Source organism: Acromyrmex echinatior, chromosome 1, assembly GCF_024713525.1.
Source record: "Acromyrmex echinatior isolate Ae372 chromosome 1, ASM2471352v2, whole genome shotgun sequence".
NCBI classification, from domain to species: domain Eukaryota; kingdom Metazoa; phylum Arthropoda; class Insecta; order Hymenoptera; family Formicidae; genus Acromyrmex; species Acromyrmex echinatior.
Window position 1 is genome coordinate 6,439,721 of NC_141852.1, and position 25,830 is coordinate 6,465,550.

At 35.4% G+C, this 25,830-nt stretch overlaps 1 protein-coding gene across 17 annotated transcripts in view; it reads right to left on the minus strand.

The window, feature by feature from the left end:
- heph (polypyrimidine tract-binding protein 1 heph) overlaps window positions 1-25,830 on the minus strand; it is a 532,621-nt gene that overhangs the window by 150,142 nt on the left and 356,649 nt on the right. For all 17 annotated transcript variants that reach the window (XM_087409801.1, XM_087409779.1, XM_087409827.1 and 14 more), the window contains one exon: window positions 10,368-10,472. In XM_087409801.1, coding sequence (XP_087265927.1) covers window positions 10,368-10,472 — 105 coding nt within the window. The remainder of the gene's footprint in view (window positions 1-10,367; window positions 10,473-25,830) is intronic.

Consider the following 25,830-nt stretch of genomic DNA (forward strand, 5'->3'; position numbering starts at 1 on the left):
AATTTCTTGAAAACTAGTAATATCTATATAAATATAGTAATATCTATATAAATTTTTTTTACAACTATCTATGTCCTTCTTTTGTTCTAAGAAAGAGAATAATTGTTATGTACTTATTTTTTCTGTTCATAAAAAAAATAATTACAATTTTTCAGGATAAATAAAATAATTGTATACAAAGACTGCATTTTATCAAATTAGGGTTTTCTTAGTTCTAATTCTATAAGCTGTAATCGATACAGCTGTACTTCTGTTAAATAAAAAGTTTTAATTTCATTGTCTAGGAGAGCTGTTATTTATCACAGTGCCTCTATGTATTTTTTTACAAGTTTAGTAACTTCTAATAAACTAATGCATAATACGCGAGAAAGTAACATTTCTTAAATAAAAAAAATATTAACATAATACAAAACTTTGTAGTAATTATATTTTCCTGAAAAAAAAAAACCTGAAGAACAACTTTTTTCAATTTTTCAAATCAGAATACTCCTTTAATCGTGTAAGCAGAAATATTTGCCGGATGTATATCGTACCAGCGATACTTTGCGCGATGCTGCGCCATATGATATTGCCGTTCTTAAATCGAGAAATCGAGATTATCCACACGAGGATGGCTGGCATTCGAAAATTGTGCCCGACGTTCCGGTGCATTCGGAGAGAAACATTCCGACATGAAATATGTCAGACACGCCAGCGAGAAGTTCTAGTCCGGTTTCAGACGTCCCATGTTGGTGATTGGCCCTCCCAGTTGCCCGTGTATGTGTACGTATATATGCGTTTTTAATATAAAATTCCGGGATTCGCGGGGAGAATAGAACAGGAGCAACTCCTCATGCGCGTAGCCAACAATCTCGAATACTTTGCTGCTGTCGACATGGCTACGTCAACTTATTGGTAGGTTGGTAGTAAGCAACCTGGTGAAAGAGCACATGGACATTCTTTTAGCGAATAGAATGTAGAAACAAGAAATGTACAACTGATACATTTCGCGCAGATGTATTGGTAGAAATTTCTGAGTTAATATCACGTCAGTTTTAGAAAAACACATAGCTCCTTTTCTAAACTTTTTTACGCATTTCGCAGAATTAATATATAGAATATTCCTTGAATTAATAAAATTAAAGAAGATCCACTGCGCTTTTGACGTCTGATTGAATTAAATTACCCAAAGAGAAATTCATAAAAATTATGATGTCTTGCTTTTTGCACAACACGGACTAGTGAGGAACTGAATTTTTCACCTCTTCTTATAGTAAACTCAATTGGACGCATATAAAAATCGTCGTATACTGATTTAATCTGAGCATAAAAGTGAAATGCAAATATTTCGAATCATAAAATCACATTTTACTCAACAGCACAGATAAAATGTATTGAGGATTTCGCAATTTGATCCGTTTCTATTTTTATATTAAACGCACATCTTTACATCAATTCGTGTACGACAGTTTTGATATACATCAGTGCGCACTGAATGCGCGCAACAATCTTAAAAATTCCATTCGAATTCGATATTAATTTGAAGCATTTCGCTATTCGTCAGTTTTAAGATTGTTTGAAAAAAACCAGCATGGCAATGAAAGGACTTAATTGCGGCTTCCTTGGGGGCTTTCAGAATTAGGTTGTCGCTTCAGAAACGACGATTTATCCGACAGAAACGCGTTGACCTTCCCTTCTTTAAGCCAGAAAATGAAAGCATTGCAATATCGTCAGAATAAGTGTCCAATCTTTTAACATATCTATGTCACAAAGAGGAATATTACATATTTATAATAGATCAAATTATCAACTGAAGTCTTTATTTGCGTGAGAGAGAACTTGTTATTAATCCATATTAATCCATTTAAGTAAAATCCATTTACGTAAAATCCGATATACTATATAAATCGTGATTCGAATTATAACACATGAATTATTTTCATGAAAATAAAACACGTTTTAACGTTGTTGAAAAATGTTAAAACGCTTTTATGACATTCAAATAAAAATTTTAAATAAGAGAGAGAGAGAGAGAGAGAGAGAGAGAGAGAGAGAGAGCGCATAAGTATTTACTTTTTGTCGATTTTTATAAAATAAAACAGATTATTTCAAGCTTTTTTCAAATTAGATAAAGTATTGAGTACAATTATTATAGAATCATTACATGTACAAAAAATAATTTTAAAAAATACAAAGAACATAAAGAACAAATAAAATCGATTATATATTGTAACAGTCTTAACGAAACCTAATTGACGTTCTCGGTCCCCTTCCTCCCTCTCTCTTTCGCTCCTCTCCTCCCTATTTCTCCTCTTTTGTTCTGTAGTATGTCCAGGTATGAGGGATAAGCATGCCGACGCGCGTTTAAGTGGTAACACGGCTACCATTCGTGGATAATGGGACGGAACGAGGAGAAAATGGTACATCAAAAAGAAAGAGGGACAAAGAAGATCCGTTGTCGCCCTAATAAAGTGGAGTGGCGAGCACACCAAAGCAGTTTTTACAAGATGTTACGACGGTCCAGTTCGTCCTAACATCTTGTCTTTCGCCCTACGAAATTTAAGGATATTCGGTGGAACCAAATATAGAACCGAATAGTTGATGCCAAGAGGAATATTGCTGAAGAGAAGGTGTTAAAGTTGAAAATGCAGATTTTTCACAAACAGAATTTTACAAGATATAATATCCTTCCACTTTATTATCTAATGCTTCAGATACTTTTTTAACGAGTAATTTTAATTATTCTTAATATTTGTAGACACAACTAGATTTAAATCTGGAAATCTTGTTATTAATTGGAATTTAAATGGAATTAATCAGAAAGGTATAAATCTCAGACATTTATAGTTAAATCTTCTAGTTAACTCTAAATCAAATTTTCTAGTGGAGATAATTAGAAATTCAATTACGACAATTAGAATTATGATTCATATGATCTTGTGTTTTGCTTATACTTCTTGTTGATACAACTACAACAACTTTCTCAATATATTTAAGTTCAGAAATGCTATAAAGAACAATGGTATTATTTATCATTATTTTCCCATTTCTGACAAAACACGATTTACAGGAAGTTAATTGACGATTCATAAAACGTGCATACAAAAACCGGTAAAAGATTAAACGCTGAATTTTCGAAAGAATCGCCATGGCCTTCATCAAGCCCTTCTGACTGATGGAAATACAAATTGCGATATTAATTCTATATGGAGTGTTATTTACAAAACGGAAATGGGACGCTGATAGAGAAGTATTTACGTTTCAGCGAGCCCAGTTTCGCGATTATTAAAATTAGCAATTCACAACAGCAGGAATGTAAATTACACGGTCCTCATTAAGCCGAGCGTGCAACTAATCAATTTATATACCCGCATTTAATCCGCGTTTCCCAAACGCGATTATTCACGCTAGACGGGATCTTACAGAGCGAATTAAAAATCCAGATTAAAGCGGATGCACATCCACTTAGCGTTATGGAGTTAATATTGTATTATACAATTTCCAGCTATGCGTCCATCGTCCAAGAAAGGATAGAAGCGTTACATCGACCCACCAGGGAATCATCGATATCACTGTTTTTCATCTTACGTTACGTCGTATTAAGCGCATCGCGTACATTGCATGCATCCTACGTTCTTATACATTCGCAAGAGAAGTTTTTTCAAGTAATATTAACGTACTTGCGAAGCAAGTGCCGTGAAAACGTGAGCGACTGCCTTCGCAATATAGAAAAGCATATAAAAGACTGCCACTTACAGATATCCTGCAGTTGGAGGATTGGGTAAAGAATCCTAAGTGACCGGCGACGATCGAGAAACCTGTCCCGGGACTCGACTCGTCCTCGATTGATACGATATCCCAACCGGATGGGAACAGTCGTTCCGCAGAGATTTGCTGAAGAGGAGGACAAATCTGAAGGCGAATCCGGAGCGATTGATATCGAGAGGAAAGCCCTGAAGGCAAGGTAGTGGAAATATGATGGTGGAGGCAGTGGAAAGCTGTATGTTCTCTTTCTTTCCTTCCTTCTCGAAGCTTTATTCAGCCTGGAAGGCGCAATGAATGGGAGCTTCTACGAGCTTCGAGCGTACCTCTTCAGACCGTCTACGCGAACATCGACAGGGCTCTCTCTCTTTTTCCTTTTTCTCCTTTTCCGTCTCGCCATCCGCCCGCAACGCCGCGCCTCCCAAGAGAAAGAGAATTTCCCGCCTTTTCTCGGCCTCTTCCTTTTTCCTCGCTTCGGGAAGGTCGATTCTTCGCACCCGCGGATTTTCACTCCGCAAGCATCGCGGAAATAGCGATTCTTCAACGCGTCGTCTTTCTTACAGAGAAACTAATTTGTCTGATTTTTTATGTTTTTATTACGCATTTTTTATAAACGCATTTTTATTACAACGCGTATAACACATAAATAAAAAAAATAATTAATTGATTGATATTTCGAAAAATAAAATACAGTTTTGATCAAAAATACTAGGCATCTTATTAATCATTATTATTTAACATCTTAGTTCAATTGATTTTGGCATTTACTGTAAATTATCCTTTGTTTCAAGGATTCAACAAAGTGTAATGTCGATAACCAATAGGAAAAATGCAGCATAAAAAAATCTAGATAAATAAAAAAATTACAAGCGCCTAATACTTTTTGTCAAGGTTGTATAATTTTTCCATCGATTTTTAATACATTATAAAAAGCTATTTAATTTTTAAAGAACTTCGAAAATCTTCTTAGATCAGTAAAACGTCGAAGACTTTTGATGAAACACAAAGACAACATTTCAATTTTTGAGATAAAATTCTTTAAGAAAAAATTCTGTAAGCCTTTAAAAGGGCTTTTTCTGGAAATGTCTATCTTTTTCGATGCCGTATAGCGTTTTTAAAAATTCAAAATGGCGGACCCAAAATGGCGACTGGAATGAAAAAAGACATTGAAAAAATTAATGATATCGTGAATAAACGTGCACGATGTAATGTAGAGGTCTAATGCGTGTCAAAACGAATTATGTTGAAATCAATCCTTCTTCAACAGGACATCCAGTAGCTATCAAGACATTTGCGTACAAAATTTCACACGCACGTGAGAAGCAAGGGGATTCACGTAAATCAAGCATCCCAAACGTGAAAGGCAAAGGGATTCTTATAAGAATATAAAGCTTCAACACTAATTAAATTATCATATTATTATCCTATATTATTATCCTAAATTCTAAATTGTTTTTAACGCACGATAATATTCCTATCATAGATTTTTTTCACGACGTACTTTCTCGGGCAAAGAATGATCGAATTATAATTTGAAATTTTGTATGCAAATGTCTTGATAAGCACTGGATATTGAAGAAGAATTGATTTCAACGTAATTCATTTTGCCACGGATCAGACCTCTACATCATATCGTACACGTTTATTCATGATATCATTAATTTTTCCATTACCTTTTTTCATTCCAGTCGCCATTTTGGGCCCGCCATTTTGAATTTTTAAAAACATCACATCGTCGAAAAATTTCAAGGAAAATTTTAAGTCCTTTTAAAAAATTTTATCTCAAAAATTGAAATGGGCAGAAGGTAGCTGATTTAACAAAGAACACCCCATATATATATCGCACTCAATGATAGAGAATGGTTGATGTATTTCGGTTAGCTCCCGAATTTCGAGCAGAAAAGATAAAAGGGCACCCGCCCATGTCCCCCAAATATGTATGATAAGAAAACGTTGTTTCGTTTGGAATGAAATCGCAATCGCCCTCTTCTCCACAAGGAATCCACTTTTCTTAATATAGGTTACAGTCATGGCGAACAGTTCAATTTTCTCACTCATAAATAGGCTCCTACTTTTTCTCGAACATCAATTTATATTAACTGAGAGAAGCATACGTGTTATGACAACATCGTCCCAAAATATATACCGCGATGAGTCGAGGGCGAAATTGCTGTGGTGAGGATCAATTCAGCAATCGAAAAAAGATTTCGGAGCTATCTTTAGGAAAGAAGCCGACAACTTGCCATTCGAATTGTTTTGTAGACACAAAATATGAATTTTTTCAATCTTTCCAAGAACAGCTTATTTTTCTCAAAATAAAATCAAAATACGTTTACAAACTTTTTATTTATTTTCGGAATGTTTATTGAAATCTTATAAAAAAAATTCCTAGTATTTTCCATGTATTTTCAGGTAAAAAAAATTAGAGAATTTTTTTAATGCAAAAAGTATAAGTTAGAGTAGCAAGCAATAAATAAATATATATGAAAATTAATGGAAGACAGGGATTTTTTATAAGACTTTCTATTGTTTTCTGCAATTGGAGCCGCGAAGCTATGAAATAGTATAATGCTTATTACAATATAATATCAGTTACTTTATTCTACTGAGTATTGTCTTTTACTGTCTCTCACCATCATTTTTTTATAATAAAAACTCACGAGTTGTGCAAGAACATAAATGTTATATTTATTGTTGAATGTAAATGTTACATTTGTTGATTGTTAATATTGTACATTATTAAGAAAAAATAACCTAAGAAATATTTTCGGAAAAAGATAAAATTTTAATTTAAAAGAAAAAAATTAAGAATTTCCCGAGTCTCCAACTACAATTTTATCCTAATTTCCTCGACAAAGATAAAAAAAAGAAAATCTAAAAAATCCAGCTTTTTCAGATTTTTGCATGTAAAGTAAATATCCTGATTATTTTGTTATTATGTAAATCGATAATAATCACATGCACTTCCAACTCTTCAACATTTTCCTTGTAAATTCTCATCACTTGCCTTATACAATCTGGCAAGTTAGCTTTAACGTAACTACTCACATGGTATTTCTCGCGGCATTTTCTCGCGCGCTCCGTAAATGTTGCAATTTCATGTAACGCGAAGCATACGTATACTCGACGACGGCTAATAATTTTCTCGAGTTTTTCTCGTCGTGTGAGACCGTCGAAAAGTAGAGAGCGTGTACATTTTCAAAGTAAAAGGCGGGCAACGCGAAGGGCTCAGCTTTGTCACCGAATCTCTACACCGCTCTCTCTCCGTCCTCGCGCGTCGCGACGCCGTGCGTAAAAAGTACACGTCTGCGCGCGCAAAAAGAAAGAGAAAGAAAGAAAGAAAGAAAGAAAGAAAGAAAGGGACACGCGAACATTAATGATCGTCGATAGACACAAACGGTTTTGCGTTACATGTTGTGCTATTGTAATGTGCTCGCATTCTCGTCGAGATATTTATGCAACTCGTATTGTGAGAAACATCAGGCGCCACGACATATTTTCATTTCCGTAAATGTTCTATAAAACAGTTATCACTCGTTGTTGTTTGTGACAAGAAAAAGAACGTGCTACCAGCAGATATAATTACGGTGAAATTAATTAGCATTTAATTTCTGCAAAAGAAGTAATATCAATGTATCAAAGATCGCTTTGAAAATTATTATTATTATTATTATTATTCGCAACGAGCATTTCATGATAATTAAAATGCATTTAGCGTGATTAAAACGTGAGCCGTGTAAAATAATATTTTAGACGTGTCTATTCAGCCGCTAAAAAGTCAAACCGGCCGGCGGGAACGGCTTCGTTCCGGCAGTTATTTTAACGATGCTATTAAGATCGTCCTGACATTTTCAAATGGCATTGTTTGTCATGATCAAAAATGACGGTAACGTTGGGAGAAATAACGCGCGGCGTTACTGCCCGATACGTCGATTTATGCCGCACACACTAAATGGCCACACGTCTCTTCGTAATTTATAAAAACATGTGCCAAAAGATAACTCAGGGGCTTTAAAGAGTGCATCGGTCATTACGTTTCCCGATTAAAATACGGACGGGCGAACGGGGCGAAAGCACGGGTTACGTTCCGACCAAGCTATTAATCAAACTGTATCGGCATTTTTCGGTGACGCAAACTCGTGGATTCAGTTAAACAGGAATTTCGGTAAATTCCACGGAAAATGAAAGCCCGCGGCCGCGTAACGCTTTACACGTATCGCGCCACGGTTTGCTTCTGTTTACTAGCTATACGGAAAATGATTAACGACGCGAGGAACGAGGTCGAACTTTCGGCACATCCGGCGGTTGCACGTGCAACCGAGTGATCCGAGACACGCCCGGCGTTCCATGCGGTTTTCAGACACGTCGGCGTCCTCGTCGTCGTCGCCATTCGCGTCCCCGGAAATTTCACCATTTTTTCACCGTCCTTCGTTGAAACGACGTGTGACGACGTTGAGCATACGTGACGAGAGCAGGTGCACGAGAAAAGTGTCGTTCGTCCTCCTCACGGTGGCAAAGCTTGAGCCATAAACGGCTGTTGCCTCAGCAGCGCGCAAAATATTAATTAAGGTACATTACCACGCTAAAAAGCCGTATCTTACGGCCCACATTTATATTCCCTTCTCTTACGAAACGAATGTTGCCCTCTTACTCTTTCAGTTCTTAAGGCGTGAATTTTTTTAATCTCTTGAAAATTTTAAACGTTCGCAGAAAGTATTCTGCAATAATTACATGAAAAATTGGACTCAGAAATAAAACAGTTTTTACGTATGATGTAACTTAGAATGTGGTAAACAAAAGTCATCATAGATATTAGGCTCTCACTCAATGGATAATTTTTAACTATGGTGTATCAAAGATGCTCTATGAATACAAGTTTTATTCCTTTGACGCATCATATCTTCAAAACTATTCGATATTAAGTCATATCTTTTGTTCACTATAAGCTACGTTAAGCGGTTTCTACGATAAGATTTTAAGATAAAACTTAAATTTTAAGAAATCGACCAATCATAGTCAAATGTGATCGATTTCTCACGGATTAAAGCTCGAAGTTTAAGTTTTATGCCTTAAAATCTCATTATAGACACTATTTATGTGTGAAAAGTAACTCATTTCATCAAGACTCAATTATTCATTTAATTAGTACGGAATCCTTTCTTTATCTCTTCTCCACTGCCGACGTCGACTTTTGACGTCCCGTCGAAATATTCCGATAAAATATTTACACTTGACCCGACTATCAATTTCAGTGAGACATAAATAGACTGCTTAATGGCATTCACAAAATCATCCATTCTTTCACTGATGCTATAACCTGTAAGTAGATCGATTAATAATCGTCAGATTCTATCTATCGGATGGCCACTTTCTTTCTGCTACAGTTTTCATCGGCTCGAAGTGACGTGTAAGGGCTGCACCAGGAATTAATTTTTCCTGTGGAACTACACGTCGATAATTTCTCTTCGTCCAACGGCCGACGATTATCTCACGACTGTCGACATTGCATACACGAGGCTAATTAATATTTGTCGTATCTCTCGTTGACATGCGCTGATACGTTAATAGATTGTGTGAAAAATTTTAAGTTTCTTTTCGCGAGTTCATCCGCCGAGTATTTTTTTTTTCCATCTCGTTTTGTTAAAAATTTCTACGAGCAACGATTCGGCTTTAGTCGACTTGTCCGAAAAAACGATTCCCAATCCCTTTGATGGACAGCCATACGTTCGTCGCAACTGGGAAGGCCGGAAGGAACGCGAGAACTCTTCGGGGACGCGAAAGCGACCGATCAGATTTCAATGGATGCATTTCAATCGAGGTCACTGCATACGAATTTCTCTTTGGTATGCAATGATTTATGGTTCGTTGCGCGTTCTGGTTGCGGTCGGTTCGTCGCCGAGGTAGCTGGAAGGGAGAAAAAAAGCTCTTCCAAAAAGCTCCGCACGACCGCTCCCGCCATCGGCGAAATGGACGGACCGAAAAGGAAGTTATCGGCGTTCCTTGTATTTTATTCGATCGTGTTGCGTGTATTACTACACAGTCGCCGAAATAGAAAAGAGAGATTTTCGAAGAGAAACGAAATATAAAATATCGGAGGATTTACGCGACCATCCATTTCTTAGAGTTCTTTAAAATTATTAAACAGTGCAGTATGGAGAGAGAGAGAGAGAGAGAGAACTGCTTTATAATTTTACAGTGTTGGTCCGTTCAATTATTCGTCTGCTCTTAAAAACGGCTTAATTTTTTCAAATTTCTTTTTCAGCAAAAAATACTCAAGGACTTCAGTTCCACCGAAGCAAAATATGAGTCAATCATTTGACCGTAAAGGGATCAAAGATCAAAGTCAATGAGATTTTTAGTAATAGGTATTGGATAAACAGCTTAACTTTTTCAAATTCTGATTTTTCGCTGTACTATTTCGTTATTTCGTTACATGCACTATTCCGTTGCAACGGTTTATCATCGAATAAAATTAAGTAATGAACGATAATTATTCTAATAAGATTGTCAGAAGATTCTTTTCTCGGCCGTTTAGACAAAAGCCTTAGAGCCTATCTTTGAACTCTGTGAAATCTGACGATATCGGATTCCGCTCGCAGTATCTTATTTTAATTAAAACCACTCACCTTCTTAGCGTCATTGTTGTTGTCGGCTGCGTGATGAGGTTGCGGACTCATTGAAGCACCATTGCTGACTGCCCCGCTTTGCGATAGAAGCTCGTCACTACCCCTCTGCAACAATAGAGAATACATTTGATATAAATAACTCTTTTACACGACTCCTCAATAAATTCCACTTTCCACGTCACGTTACATATTACGTCAGCGAGCAATAACGTAATTCAGAATTATTGCGAACGTCGCGCGTTTTTTTGTAACTCTACGACGATTTTCAAATATTATTAATTATACAATATATTTTCAGAGCACCAATAAAAAAAAAATATTGCAACAATATGTAAATCGTAAAAGTATTACTGTAATTTTACAGAATAACGTTAAGTTGGACGATACAATATTCCACGAGTATTAATCGCTCGTCTCGTTTTATCCTCGGAACTTCGAGAGGAATTGAAATAAATTATCACGTCGAGCATCTTTCGATTACTTAAAAAGTGGAAAGAAGCGGATCTTCAGCAAAATCCTATTCGATGTCTCGTTCTTAGAGTGCTGATAAATCTCGGACTTGGCGTCAAAAGAAACGGGTCAGAAGCGTGTAGTAGTAAGATGCTTTTAACATAGGTCTGAATCTAAATACTTAACGGAGACTCTCGGACGCGGAAAAACGTTGCGGTCACTCGAGCGAAGAGAATTTCTCTCGCGAGATATTAATAATTAATCCCTATGAACCTTCGTTTCCTTCGCAAATCATCACAAGAACTTCTACTTTCAACTCTTGAGAGATTACATTAATCGACCTACGTGCAATTACTGTAAAGAATTTACATGGAGAAAAAAAATTGTTATTACAATTACTATTATAATGTTTAATAACAAGAACAATATATATAATTATAGTTACAAATAAATAATATAATAAATTTTTCTTTCGGTGAATATGTCTATTTTTACGAAAGTTATAGGCAATCTTAAATTTGGTTGGGTATAATCACATTTAGTGTTGTTTCCGTAATGTAGCGTTTAAAAAGTTAATCAATCAGATTGTGCCTTTATGGTATGTTTTAGCAAATTTTTTGTCTGAAATTAGTTTCATTTAACATCGTCACATTATTCCGCGGATATTTTGTATAGAAAATCTAACAAATATCTAAAAAAATAATACGATTTCTTTTTAGGAACATGTTTTCCTTGTTGATGTAGCGGAGACTCGCCTTTTCACGATTACAACTTTTCTCATTCACATGCCGTTCATTATAGAATCGCGGTTTTCTCGTCGGCAACGTTCAACGTCAAAGGAGATCGCATGCATCGTGTATCGCTTAACAAAATATTTATTCCCCGCTGTACCGTTGCTGCATTTATTCACGAAATAAGCTATATTATGCAATCGTGGTTGGACATAGTCCGTTAAATTTGTAGATGAGCTTTGACAGCGAAAGCCTTCACTGTCTTACACAGGCGAAAATGCATGAAAGATAATTCATAACTCGTAAGGAAAACCACTGAGAACTTCGGCTACGTCGAGACGGAATGCAAAATCAAAGACTGAAAAGACGACTGAACGAAACAGAAGGAAGTGAACCATAGGATATGGCAGATTCACTCGCGACTAACCCTCGGGTCATCGAGCAACAAAAGACAAGAGCAACTCTTGACTTCGTTATTCTTTGAATGTTAACTGGAAAAGTTGCTGACCAATTTAAATAACTGCATTCACTCGTTTACAAAATAACCGATTTTATTATCATTTACAAAGATTTCTTTCGATTTCAGAAAACAAGCCAAGAGCAAAATTGCGAATTGCAAAGTCCATGATTTGCGATTTTCTTCGAATAAATTAAAAAAAAAATTAATATCTACTAATCTTCGCTTTACACAAGGAAGCATTTTTGCTTTCTCGAAATTTAATGGAAATAAACAATAAATAAGGAGCTACAAGCCAGATTTTTATAATATTTTAAATTTTATATATTGGATCATTTAAAAAGTATCCGCGGTTTTTTCATTCAAAAATTGAACAAAAAAAAACCGCGGATACTTTTTAAATGACCTAATATTTCAAATTTTTAGAACAAACGTTTCGATCTTATTATTAGGTCATCAGTGTCAAAAAATTAAACCCAAATTTGACAAAATTAATCAAACGGTCAAAATTATACAATTTATAGTTACGCAAAAAGTTGATAGTATTTATTCTATCTACCTTCCGCACAATGCAATGCTTTTCGTTCTAACATTATTGTTTATATTCTTCCATTATAACAGTTGCAATAAGTATAAAATAAAATAATGATAAAAATATTGAACATGATGAGTCATTAAATAAAAATGTACCAGCACACATTCTGTTATCAAATTAATAAAATAGATCATAAAAATTAAAATAACAATAAATAAATGATCATTCAATTATTCAAAATTATTAGTATATACAATCCTTTTAATAGACAACCATACCTATTAAAGTGTACGTTAATAAATAAAATTATTGTACATATACCTCAACTGCGATTGGTAAATCAGGATATAATCAGTAATTAATCAGAAACAATGAGTCAATTTAATTCGCAAGAAGCAAATACGAAAATATTTTTGTTTCTGAAAATATTTTGTTTCTTTTAACTCTCTAGGAAAAATTGTATATTTAAAACGTTCACTTAAAAATTAAATTCGGGATCTATGCAGATTAATTATACCTAAGTACTAAAGATGGAAATGTATGTAGCATTAAACACTGGAATTTCGTAATAGCGCGTGGTTCAGAGCGCTGAATGTAATAAACGAAGTTGTCCCCACTTCACTTCTAAACCATGAAATTCAGGGTCTTATTGGGAGTCACGATTCTATTATCTCATTCATGCTACTCACATGCTTCTAGCGCGTGGAAGGAATTTTGTACATTAATTCGAGGTTCGCTACGAGATTCCGGCACGAATGAGTGCACTTCTAACTATCAAAAACTATCGAAAAAATTATTTGCCAATATATGTACTAATAGAGATAGATTGATATCGATAGAGTGCATACAATGATAGATTTTTCAATCACAAGATATTTTTGAGTAAAATCTGTAAAAAAATATTATTTTTAAATGATAAAACGATACTACTTCTAGAAGTTAATTTTTCACTCGAGACAGCTACACTGAAAAAAATTATGTTGTATCAATAATATTATTTTAAGAACATATCTATCCTTATTATAGATATACAATCCTTACCAAAAGTTTGAAATTAAAAATGTGTTAATATTTACACTTTCTACATAAAAATAAATATGAAAACTATATACATATATACAAAAATTGTGTATTTAACATCATATTTTTAATCAACAACACCTTTTTATTTATTTACTGTATTTGTTATCATTTTTTAAGTTCAATAAATAAACTATAAAAAAGTGTTGTTAATTAAAAATATGATCACATAACTGTTTCGTATCTATTTAATTTTGATATTTATTGTTATACAGAAAGTGTAAATATTAACACATTTTTAACTTCAAACTTTTAATAGGGACTGCGTATATCAGATACATCTTTAAGTGAAAATAACTTTGTTAGCTCATGTTAATAAAACAAATAATATTTTATTAAAACAAGAGCATGACGTATTTGTTTAATTAATGTGTTATTGAATTGACAAAATTATTTTCAATTAAAAAATAATACTACAAGTATTCGGACAATATCATTTTTTTCAGTGTAAGTAGCATCGCACGAAATACGCGATAACGTAAATTAAATGCAATGTAAAAAATATGTTATGTACATATACATTGTAAAAATGTACATCTACTCGTCCGAAGTACGGAAAGTCACAAAAGTGTTTATCCCCAACTCGAAAAATAAATACACGTGGAAAGCTTCGCAAGTGCAATTAGAAGAACGCGTTCTCTGCGACGACGCACGTTTCATACACGGTTTATCTTGCGAAAGTACACCGCGAACGTTTTCAGCGCATTGAGTGCGCGCTGTTAGATGGAATATTGTTCAAAGAGCGGCAAGAAGGAGCTCTTATATGGAACGAGATTCTCGTCTCTCAGGATCATAGAAAAAGAAAGAGGGAGAAGCAGCAGTCTGGGTGGAGACAAGCCACGGAAAGGGACTCGGATTCCATATTTTCCTCGGATATGGGGATAGGGGTTCATCCTCTCTGACCAACATCCGGTGGTGCTGTCCGCCCCGGTCCCGGTGCTCGTGTATTATTTATTTCCCGCGGACGTATGGATTATGGACCAGCCAGCTCCCCTTTCGCTTCAGAGCTTCGTAACCACCGTCACGAACTCCGGTTTCTCCCTCACTCCCCCGCTGTATCTACTCTGCTTTCATCCCTCAATTCTCCACCCCTGAACAACTACCATCCCCGATTCCCGTCCCGGCTTCTTCTTTCAACTTCGCGGATCGCAAGGTTGTTTTCTCTCGATCTTCGCGAACCGTCGAGATCTTAAATCCAAGAAGCAACCGCTGTATCTCTCTTTTTTTTTCTTCCTTACCCACCTTTCGATCGCCGTTTTCTCCATTTCGCTTTCTTTTTTTTCGTTCGTGTTTCCGCTGAAAGAAAATCTCCCGTGCGACCCGGCGAAGAGCGTTTTACGTGCCCGACGACCCGCACGGAATTGTCTCAAGATCGTCCGCACAGAGGAAGTGGAGACGGACGCTGGTACATTGAGCGAGTGATACCCGGGAACGATGAAGCTTCGCTCGGATGACAAACCAATCTCACGCGCCGGCTGCGAGCCCGATGAGCTCTCCGGCCACGGACGCTATCGAAGAAGAAAACTCGTGACACGCTCCGTTGGGCTCATCTGGATCTGATAACTATCGGATGAATAAATACCGAATGCACGAATGAGTGTATTAAATTCTGTTCGATCCGGCGATAGTTGAAAAAGCGTAGTCAAGAAACAAATAGAAAATAAAACGCAATTTTCGACCGAAATCTGAATATCAAAATTGTTACCGGAAGCAATCTTAGCTGTGATCCTGTTATTCTTGGGCATGGCTACTCGTCGGCCGCTTACGAGCCGGTGATTGCCTAGCCGTAGGTAGGTCAATTTTCTCGGTAAGTCGTCTCGTGCAAAGGACGAAGACGACGATGATGACGATGGTGATGGAAGGATGCGAAATACACGACGTAGCTAAAATAATATTGGCCGAAGATAGCCCTGGTGATAGGCTGCCAAGGAAAGGGCTTGGTTGGTTGGAGCGAGGATGCTATTATTGCCTTTCGAGATAGATGACTTCTGGATACACGAGCTTCCGATCAAAACTTTAGCCGAAGAAATTACGAAGATTTTAGGACCAAAGAGAGTTGGAATACTTCGTTTCATGGAACAGGATTATGCACGAATCCTATTCTTCATATCACCTGCTATCTACGCTTCTAGACGCGTACCTTATTACCGTTGATGAATAAAGTTTCCGCGATCACGAGAAGTTATTAATGACGTCTGTTTGATGACGTAAATTTATCGACAATTGATCGACATCACGCACCTGCGACGGATCATCGTTATGTAATGAAGGATGAATACTATCGATAAAACTGCCAATGAGGGATTAAGTGTCAATTCGTTTCGTTGACATGTTGGAAACTATAGTAGCGAAGAAACATTGTGTTATCAAAATAAAACTTTAAGACAGGTCAATATAACAGATTGAATGATGGCAGTGAAACTTTTAATAAATTGCAGACGTAAAATTAATCAATTTTAAGTACATAAATTTATAAAGGTTTTTAGTAATTTTTAACTTTAGCAAAAGTGTCCTCATTTCAATTAAAATTTAATCGAAATGCAATAGAAGAAGTAACGAGATCACAGAATCGATATCGGATATAATTATCTACTAATAAGAGGAACCTTTATGCAACTTGTATCACGACTTGCCTACAAGCTGGATAATTTGAGAACGGAAGTTTCCCCGAGTCGTGATTCTCGTCGAGATCCTCCTCTACGGCAAATGACGTGGAAAGAAGGCAGAAATTAAAGCCGCTCGTTAGGATGAAACGCTTCTGTTGCGATCGCTGTGCTTCGGCGTCACTGAACCGCGAAACAGAGAAGATGGAACGATCCGATATTCGAAACACACAAAGAGCCGCGAAAGTGGATCGCGTCTTCTCTTACATGGGACGCGTTGGAATTTTACGAACTCGTCGGATCGAACGGCGGATGGTAAACAGGATTATCGGCTACGATAATCGCCTGACTTGCGTCTTACCGTGTGGTTCACCTACTCTATTTCCGTCCAAAATTTATTTAAGATTACGAAATCTCTCCGCAACGGACAAATTCCCGAATGAATTTGGCTCGTCGTGACTTAACACTTAAGTAGATTACGGAATAAGATATTTTACTGGGAGAAAGGTGTTTGATGATTACAAACTTTGAGATTATAATTGCACGATAAAATAATCATAGTTAAGAATTCCATTTTTATTATAACTATGACTGTAACAATGTAATAATCATATTTATAGTTTTATATAGAAAAACATATAATTGGCACCGAAAATAATCATGAATTATATAGTGCTAATCATAATTTTAATATTTTACCATGCAATTGTACAAATTACAAATACTAAACACTACTCTCGTACTCATTTTTACCAATGTGGATTAACTTTAATCCCGGTTCAATTTATTCTTTATCTTTTTCTAATTCTTACAACTAGAAAAAGATGAAGAATTAGTTGAACCGAGATTAAAATTAAATTACGTAATTGGTAGAAATGGGAATTAAGTGTCCTTTCGTCTTTTGACCTTTTTGGCTCCAAACGATGAAAAAGATTGACGCGACCGAGGTCAAAAAAAAAATTAAGTGGAGAAAAATTGATCGTTGAAAAGAAAACTGGATGAAAGGAACGTCGGTGATTCTAGGACATCTTTCATCGCGGATAACTCTCGTGTGAAGATTTGCTAGAGTTAATGAACGGAACTGTTAATCCGATGCTCGTGATAGTAAGGGTCGCATTGAAAAGTTTGATCTGTACATAATGGTGGCGCCGATCATCGACACTACTAGTACGGCAGACATCCATAACTATCATCATTAGTGGTGTTTCCCTCCGCAGTCCGCCGTATATCTATCCGCTAATGAAGTCGATACGAGGATCGAGAATTTCGCTTTAATTAGCATGCGCAGCTAGGAGGTTTCCATTTGCATCTTGTGGTCGGGAGAAATCTGCCGATGCGTTCCCAACGATCCAGTACGAAATTGATAGATCATATTAGCGCTAGAAACTTGTACAAAACAAAAAAATTTAGTTGAGTAAATATTGGAATATCTTCTTATGTCGATTAATCCTCTAAAGGGCGGCACCGCTTTAAAAGAGGGCCTTCCATGACACAAGTATTATTCTGTCTTTGTTAGAAATTCTCATGGAATGCCAAGAAAGATGGAACAATATTTGTATCGACTTGTATCACCAAGTTTTTCATTTTCTGATTAACTCTTCGTTTAGATTAACCTCACTTAACTTGATAATATAAAAATTGTGTTTTTCTAACTGATTAATCACTAAATTGATAGTTTGGATAGACTCTAAAATCTCATCAGTTTAGTAATTAACCATAAATCTAAAAAAATCAGTTACATTATCGTCAGGTTAAGTCTAACTACAAGTTAACTGGAAAATGAAAAACATAAATGAAAAACACTCCTTGTCATTAAATATCTTTCGGTATGCCGTACTCGATCTTTTCTATAATACTTTTTCCATTACTTGTAATTTTTTTATTAATAAAAATACATTTGCTTGATATCATTATGTTTCTTAATGTCTGATGTTTCAATTAAAAAAAAAATTTTACAATATGCTTATTTCGATGATTATAAATAATCGAATTGAGTTGGATGTGCCATACACCAGTGAGTTGTTCCCGTAGTGCGGCGTTTAAAAATTAGGAAAATAATTTCTTTTTACTGATTTTATTCCAAATATTGTAAATAAAGAATCTATATCAATACATATCGACATTTATCAATATATACATTTCAGCTTTAATACTAAAGTATAATTAATTTGCATAGATTTCGAATTTACTCAAAATGAATTTATCTCAAATAAATTTAAAGTAAATGTTACAAATGCAACACTCACTTCTAGACGAATTATATCCTATAAGCATGGAGTATTATTTAACATTACGTAATATTCTATTCTAGACATATATTCTTAAAATGTTAAATATATAAATATTTTAGTATAATATTTCAGTAATATTATGTAATATTTTAAATAATACTCCTGAAATATTAATAAGTGATTATATGTGAACTACTGATAATATAATGATTAAAAAATGATATTATTTAATGTTATATGAACATAAAAAAGTATAATAATTATTATTATTAATAATATTCTATAGATATTAAGAGAATAATACCAAAAATATTATATGAAGTGAACATATAACATCAATAGAATAGTCCTGTAATACTAATAATATTATATATAATATTTCTTTAATACAATTCTCGAAATATTATAACAATATTATTTTAATTTTTAATATTCATATAATATTTTAGGAATATTATGTGCTTATAGGTTAATTTGCCGTTAATTTTAGCTTTATTATATAATACGATGCAATTTCACCAATAATATGAGTAATTAGTCCAACAAATTGCGCGCAAATTGATAATTTACAAGTACTTTACTTTGTCTATAGTTTAATATAAATTACGTCGAATGAGCTTCTCGTAGTTTCTTTCAAAGTATGACAACAAAAGCAGGAATATTCCATCTTGGAAAATTGATGGATGATACAAATGAATGAAGTAATATCGCAAATGGTTTTCCAATTTCTCTTCGTCAATTGTTGGAAGAATTAATCCTCTAACATAATTAAAATTGCAAGAATAAACGACTCTCTATGAGATACATGAAACACAATACATGTCTTTATTGCATGAGTTGACTTTTTAAACAATAAAGTAGCAAATAATATGGCGTGAGACGCTAACCGGAAATACCAACCGCAACCTCCGTTCATCGATGTAAAATTGATTTCTCTCTATTATATTTAATTTCGGAGACGGGGGGGTGGATATTCAAATATCGACGATGCACTTTCCGCCGACGCATGCAAAATAGCGAATGTGTTTGCCGACGAGGCGTTGCGGCGCATTTTTTTTTCTTCACCGGTTGCCATCTCCTTCACGCCGACGTTCGTATTCAACAAAAGTTACTTCAACCGGGCCACTTCGCCAGCCTCTTCCCTACCCTCGTGCCAAACTTCGCCCTTACGCGGTTACGTTATTCGACCTCATGAATTTCAAAATAATGTCCCGGCCCGCTGCCTACAAAATACGCGCGAGCATCTTCGCGGGAGAGCAAAGCCTCGACGACGAATTTCGTGTATGTGTGCGGATCGTGGTGTACAAGTGCAAGTACTTTCTCGAAAACCAAACACAAGATGGGAGATGCATGCGGAAAATTCTGCCGACTGCGTTCCGCAAAGTAAATTAAGTTTCGACGAGCGCAACTTCGCAATGAAAAAGAACTCGGTACCTGGGTAAATAATCCACATAGAGTAACTGTAGCTTCAATGATAAATCTGTTCATCCTGCAGCGTCTCAAATTCTCTTTCAAATATCTCGTAAAAATAGCATAATGGAGAAAATTAATCAATTAGCGCGGAAAGTGGCTGCGTTTATCAATTGCAATTTCGACAGAAATTTGCAAGAAACTGATGTGCAAAATTACACTTAGCTTGCCGACCTTCGTTCTCCTTCAATCTTTCAACACATATTGTAGGACACTGTTGCAATCTTGAATCCTGATTTGGAAATATAATCTCAAGACGAAGTTTTCGACCTCATACGCGAGATGAGATTCTCTCAAGAGCTTTCCACACTTCGTTTTTATCGCGATTACGTCGTTCGACTTCATGAATTTCAGAATAACGCATCTTTAAAAAGTATGTAGGAAGTTTTCGGAGAAAACATAGCAATAACCGGCGACCTCGAGCATTACCAGCCCTCCTTTTTTAGTTACATTTTGCAAGAACATAGGTTGAGATAAAGGACAGAGAGTGCGCAAAAAACTTACTATTTAAATGAACATCGTAATTTACGCTCTGTAAACTTCCATCGTGTGTGTACAAAACAATTTACGAATCTTGTTTAGCACTCTCTCGGTGTAAGAAAATAGCACAAAAGTTCAAGTAACAACAATAAGGACATAATTAACATTGACTTTTTGTAAAAAGTATGAATAAAGGCCGCTCTGTTCAGTCTATATTTATTATTGCACTTTGAATCCTTATTGCTACCATTTTTATCGTGAGACACGCAAATTCATCAATTTGCGTCTCACAATAAAATTACTTTTGAGATTATATAGAAATTTCGTTTCAACCAGGCGACTGAAAAGGGCGAAATAGAGTGACAGTAAATAGATGCCACGTCGATAAAAGATGAGCCAGAGTGAAGTCGCCTTTACGAGCGATTATCTTGAAATCTTTGGGGAACAAAAGGGGAAACTCACCCTAATAAAGGCACGACGGTTTAATAAGCCATAATCGTGGAAGAAAGTAGACTTACCGACGGTTTTTCAAGAGGTACTTAAGAGTTCTTCGTGCGAGCTAAAAAGCTTTGCGCGAATGTCTACGACGACAACGACGACGATGAGAAACAATGAGAGTCCAAAGTTGCACAAAAATAAGATTCGTCATGCCGGGATGTGGCTGTGAATCGAAGAGAAGAAAGTACGAGGAGCGCCAGTCATACAGAGCACTTCTTCAAAGGAATTACGTTTTGCGAGTGCGCGAGTCGTCGATCGAGAAAAAAAGCATCTGAGAAGCTGAACGGAAAAGTCGGTCGAAATATGAAGTTCCTTCCAAAACTAGGCTATCGGTTGGAAGTAGCGTGACTCCTTGAAAGCTGGTGCAAGTCAGATAAATCGTGAAAGCGGGTCGAATCCTACGGGAATCCTTCGAGAAAAATTCCGCGGCGGCAATCCATACGGTGGGCGAATTGAAAGTCTAAGACGAATAATCAATTTTTGCCCGAATTCCCGCATTTTCGCTCTATGGAAATTTATTCTGCGAGCCGCATTAGCACACCTCTTGCGTAGTACCTTCGTCTTCAATTTTCTTCTCTTCTTATATTTCAGATTCAGCACTTTCATCATCTTCTTGAATATCTTCAACATCTTGAATATCGGTTAGGAATATCAAATCACAGACGTATTATGAAAACAGAGCACCGAGGAAACGTGTCCGACACTGACGAAGTCTAGTTCGATACTGATAGAAAATTAGTGTTTACGTGTCCCCGTTCAAGGCTTTATTATGATCGCAGTTGTAATTGTAATGTGTTCGTAGACGATTTAATATTCTTACTTATGAAACGGAGATTAGTTGAATTGATAAGAAAACAAATAAATCGAGCTTTTGCTTGAAACAATTTCATAAGTTTATTTAACAATGAAAATCCCAACGTTTCTTACTCATTAAAAGGAAAGCAAATAAATAATTAAAATAAAGAAAGTGACGAAAAATCAAATATTTCATCAGTATGTAAGTACAGAATTATTAAAAAGTCAAAAAGATTCCTTAACAGAATCTTGTATAAAAAATATAATGAAAGTATAGCCTTGGTAAAAATTATTAAACACCTGTAATTTTTTCATTTATCTGGAATTCATTTATCTGTACCGTTTCTATTAATTATCGGCATTATATAAGTTCAAAGGATTCCTAAAATATAGCATAAAAAATTTCGCAGCAAATATATAAATTAATTTTTGAAATAAAACATTAAACAATGGTTGACAAGATACCCAATTTTGATTGTTGTATATTATGGAGATAAAGATATTATGAAAATTTAATGAAATTTTTACTTATAATGAAAATATATTATGAAAATAGAGAAAGTAATAAAAAATAAAATATATTTTATCAGTATAAAAACATAATTATTTAAAATTAAAAAGTTCAAAATCTTATTTTTTACGTAAAAAATATAAAATTAATCTATAAAATAGAAACGATCAACAAGAATCGCTCGATATTTCTAATGTTAAATCTCAAGAATTCAGAAGATTATCCCCGCGAAAAATAGATTAATAAATTAACGGCAAAGCAACAACAGATTTTTTTATGTCTCATTCGCTGGTTTAACAGACGAGGAAGGATCGAATATTGCATCAGATGAATGTAATAGCCGTTATGGTTTTATTATGCTGTTGTAGAGCCATAAACGATACAATTTGGATTTTTCGCGAAAGAGTTTGCGCGCGATCACTTTTATAATTCTGTTACGAAGAAGTTCTGCGGAAGACAGTCCCACGGGGAAAACTGAATGGGAAATTTAGTCGGCCGGATGCGATTAAGGTCGAACGTGGCGATGATGAAATTTAAAGCATCATTCCTCTCATCGATTCTTTGCGATATGCTTCGCCATTCATGCGCTGAATATTCTCAATCCTGCTATAAAAGCATGTATATCTATCAACTGCGATATTTCACTTTCTCGTGGATGCGAATCTTCTCACAATATTTCAATGTATTTGAAGCGATAGATAAACGAAACATATTTACATTTAACTAATTATAAAATAATTATTTTCGATGTTGACCGCAATTAATTTAATTGAGTATTAAAATCTTGCAGATTAAAATTTATCAATAACATTTTTTTGATCTCTTGAATGACTTAAATTACAGAAATTGATTATATTTTTCCCTTAACATATTAATTGCATGATATAATATAATAATCATTCCTCTGAGTTGTAAAATATTAATTATCTCAAGCATTCTGCAGTTAGAACAAGTAATGCTTTTGAAAGATTTAAATTTCTTTCGCGCTACAACTTATCTGTTCAATATTATTCTTCTCTGTTTAGTCTTATTCAGTTAAAGGATTGTTGATTAGAAATCATTGGTAAAACGTCTAAAAAGGAAGACTATGAAGATAAGATAGACTAATCTCAGAAGAGAATACGATTCGAACGACATAACGAAAGGATAAAATGAGGGAATAATTACTCATCGATTAACGAAGAGTCTCTAATTGCAAGAAAAGCAAAAACGTTCAATCGATCTCGACTAACGCTCCATGTTCCTTCTAATAATCCTTCGTTACATTGTCATTTCATTTAATTGTAAAATTTTCCTGCATATATTTATATACAAATTCATAGAAAGATATCTTGAATCTTTTTTTTGTAATAATAAAAAATATCTTTCAGTAGATTAGAAAGTCTTCTTTAAAGGACACCTATAAAGAAAGTAGATTGAAGGGATGTTAACCCTGTTTTCAGAGCAAGAACAATGAAAGGCGGAACACCATGAAATGAGCGATGAAGTCGCTGAAAGAGGTCCAATTAGCCGTACGCGTCATGATGTATAGCGGAGAAACTTGTAAAATAATGCCTTTGCCGTCAGCTTGATCGTAAAGACTGGTTTAGTCTCATCTTTGAGCCAAGTATAAGAATAGACGACAGAGAGAGAGAGAGAGAGAGAGAGAGAGAGAAGCTGAGATCCGTTGAGGGAAACTACTCGTATATTCTTCGAATGCGTTCAGCTCTAAACAGTACAAACGATTTCCTCTTAAATTTCAAAATGCTTTAAAATTCTTAAGAAAGATCCTGTTTTTACTCTGAAAATGAAAATTTGACGCGAGTTGAAATTACGTTTATAAGTTCTTCCATCAAGAAGCGGAGATCAGAATATTCGATTATAAAAACGTTCATCTTATTTTTAGTATGGAAAAGCGAAGATCGTATTTTTGCCGAAGGAAAGGATTTATTGAAATTCAAAATTCTAAAAAAACTGATTTACAAGCGAAAATGACATGAGCGAAAGGGGAAAGCTTCAGTAATCGTGTGTTTTTCGTCAGTGCGATGAAAACGAGGCCACCCTGGTCGATCGACGGTAAAACGACCGTTTTCCTCGGGATATATAAAGGCAATTATATTGGCAGAAACGACGGATGGATTCCGGAAGTGGAAGTGACGCTCTGTCCGATTGTCCGGAAGGCGGCGAAGATTGCCGTCGCCAGCACGTTTCACGAAGCCGATTTTCGTCTTTTCTTGTCCATTCAGACCTCTTGTCTGGAACTCACCTCGTTCGAGAACGTCATTTCTAACTCGTAGAAACTTCTTTTCGACTGTCATTCTATCTACAAGCTGGTAAAGATCATTCGGAAAAACGGACAAAAATTCGCATTAATCCGAATTATTATAATTTCGTACTTTAAATATTTGCTTCAAATTTTTTGTTTCTTTATTTTATAAATTTACATAAAATAATTAAATAAAATACAAGAACCCTGCAAAACTTTAACGTAATTTCCTAAAAACAACTGCTTTTTGATATATATATATATATATATATATATATATATATAAAACGTTTCAACGATGATACTAAAGTCAATTTATCGTGTATATTGCGGTCCAATTTTATTCCGATAAAATATTCTATCTACGCCCACGCTTGTCCAAACGACTCTTCGACATCGTTTAAACTCGACCAGGCGTTAAAAAATTCGCCGGTGGTTAAAACGTTAAATGTCGTTTCAATTTCGAGGTCTTCAAGGATTGTCTGTCCGTAAGTCCATCGAATTCAACCGCTGTGCGCGTATACACACCGAATTCACCCCTTTCGAATCTATCCCTTCGTGGCCTTGTCGGGAGCCGGCAGCCTCAGTCGACCGCCGCGAGCAACGAAATTGGATTGTTATTCTATTTTCGAAAGCAATTTGCAAGTGTTATCAAAAGTTTTCGGGCCACGCCTGCCATTCTCCGCTCGCAACCCGACCCCGGTGAAGCAGCACTCTCGTTCTCCCGGTTAGTTTTCCTCGCTTTTTCCGAGCCGAGAACGCGACGCATCGACGTGACGCCGATGGGCTCTACATCTGAATTTCGAATTTTCCGACGCATCTCGCGAGATGAGCGCGACGAGGGAATCCGTCACGGTAAGCTTCTTTCCGAAATTCCGACGACGACGACGCGATTTCAACCGCGCGTTTATTGGCCCTTAGACTTGGCGCACGTTGCCATTTTCGCACAATTTGATGCGAGGAAATAAGTCCGTGCAGATGAAAGCTACGTAGGGTATATCCGCTATAAATCCCATCCTTACTCAGAAATTTTTCGTTAACGAAAATGTCGAAGTTTTATATTTTTATACTTAAAGTACGTTGCAAGCCCTCGATAAAATATCCCCAATTAATGTAAACGTTATATAGCTAACAAAAAATAAATTTAAAAAGTTTGATTGAAAAATAATATTTATTTTTATAACAATTTTAACATGTTGTTGGTTTTGCTTTAGCTTTTGCTGTCTTTTAAAAAAAAAAAGCAATAAATTGAAGGTGCTTTATATACGGCCAAAAGAGTTGTACACAACATGGAGAAAAATGATTTTGTTATGAATATAAAGGGATTGCAAAATGTAATTGTCAATATTGTTTATAGCAAAACAAATTTGCATATTC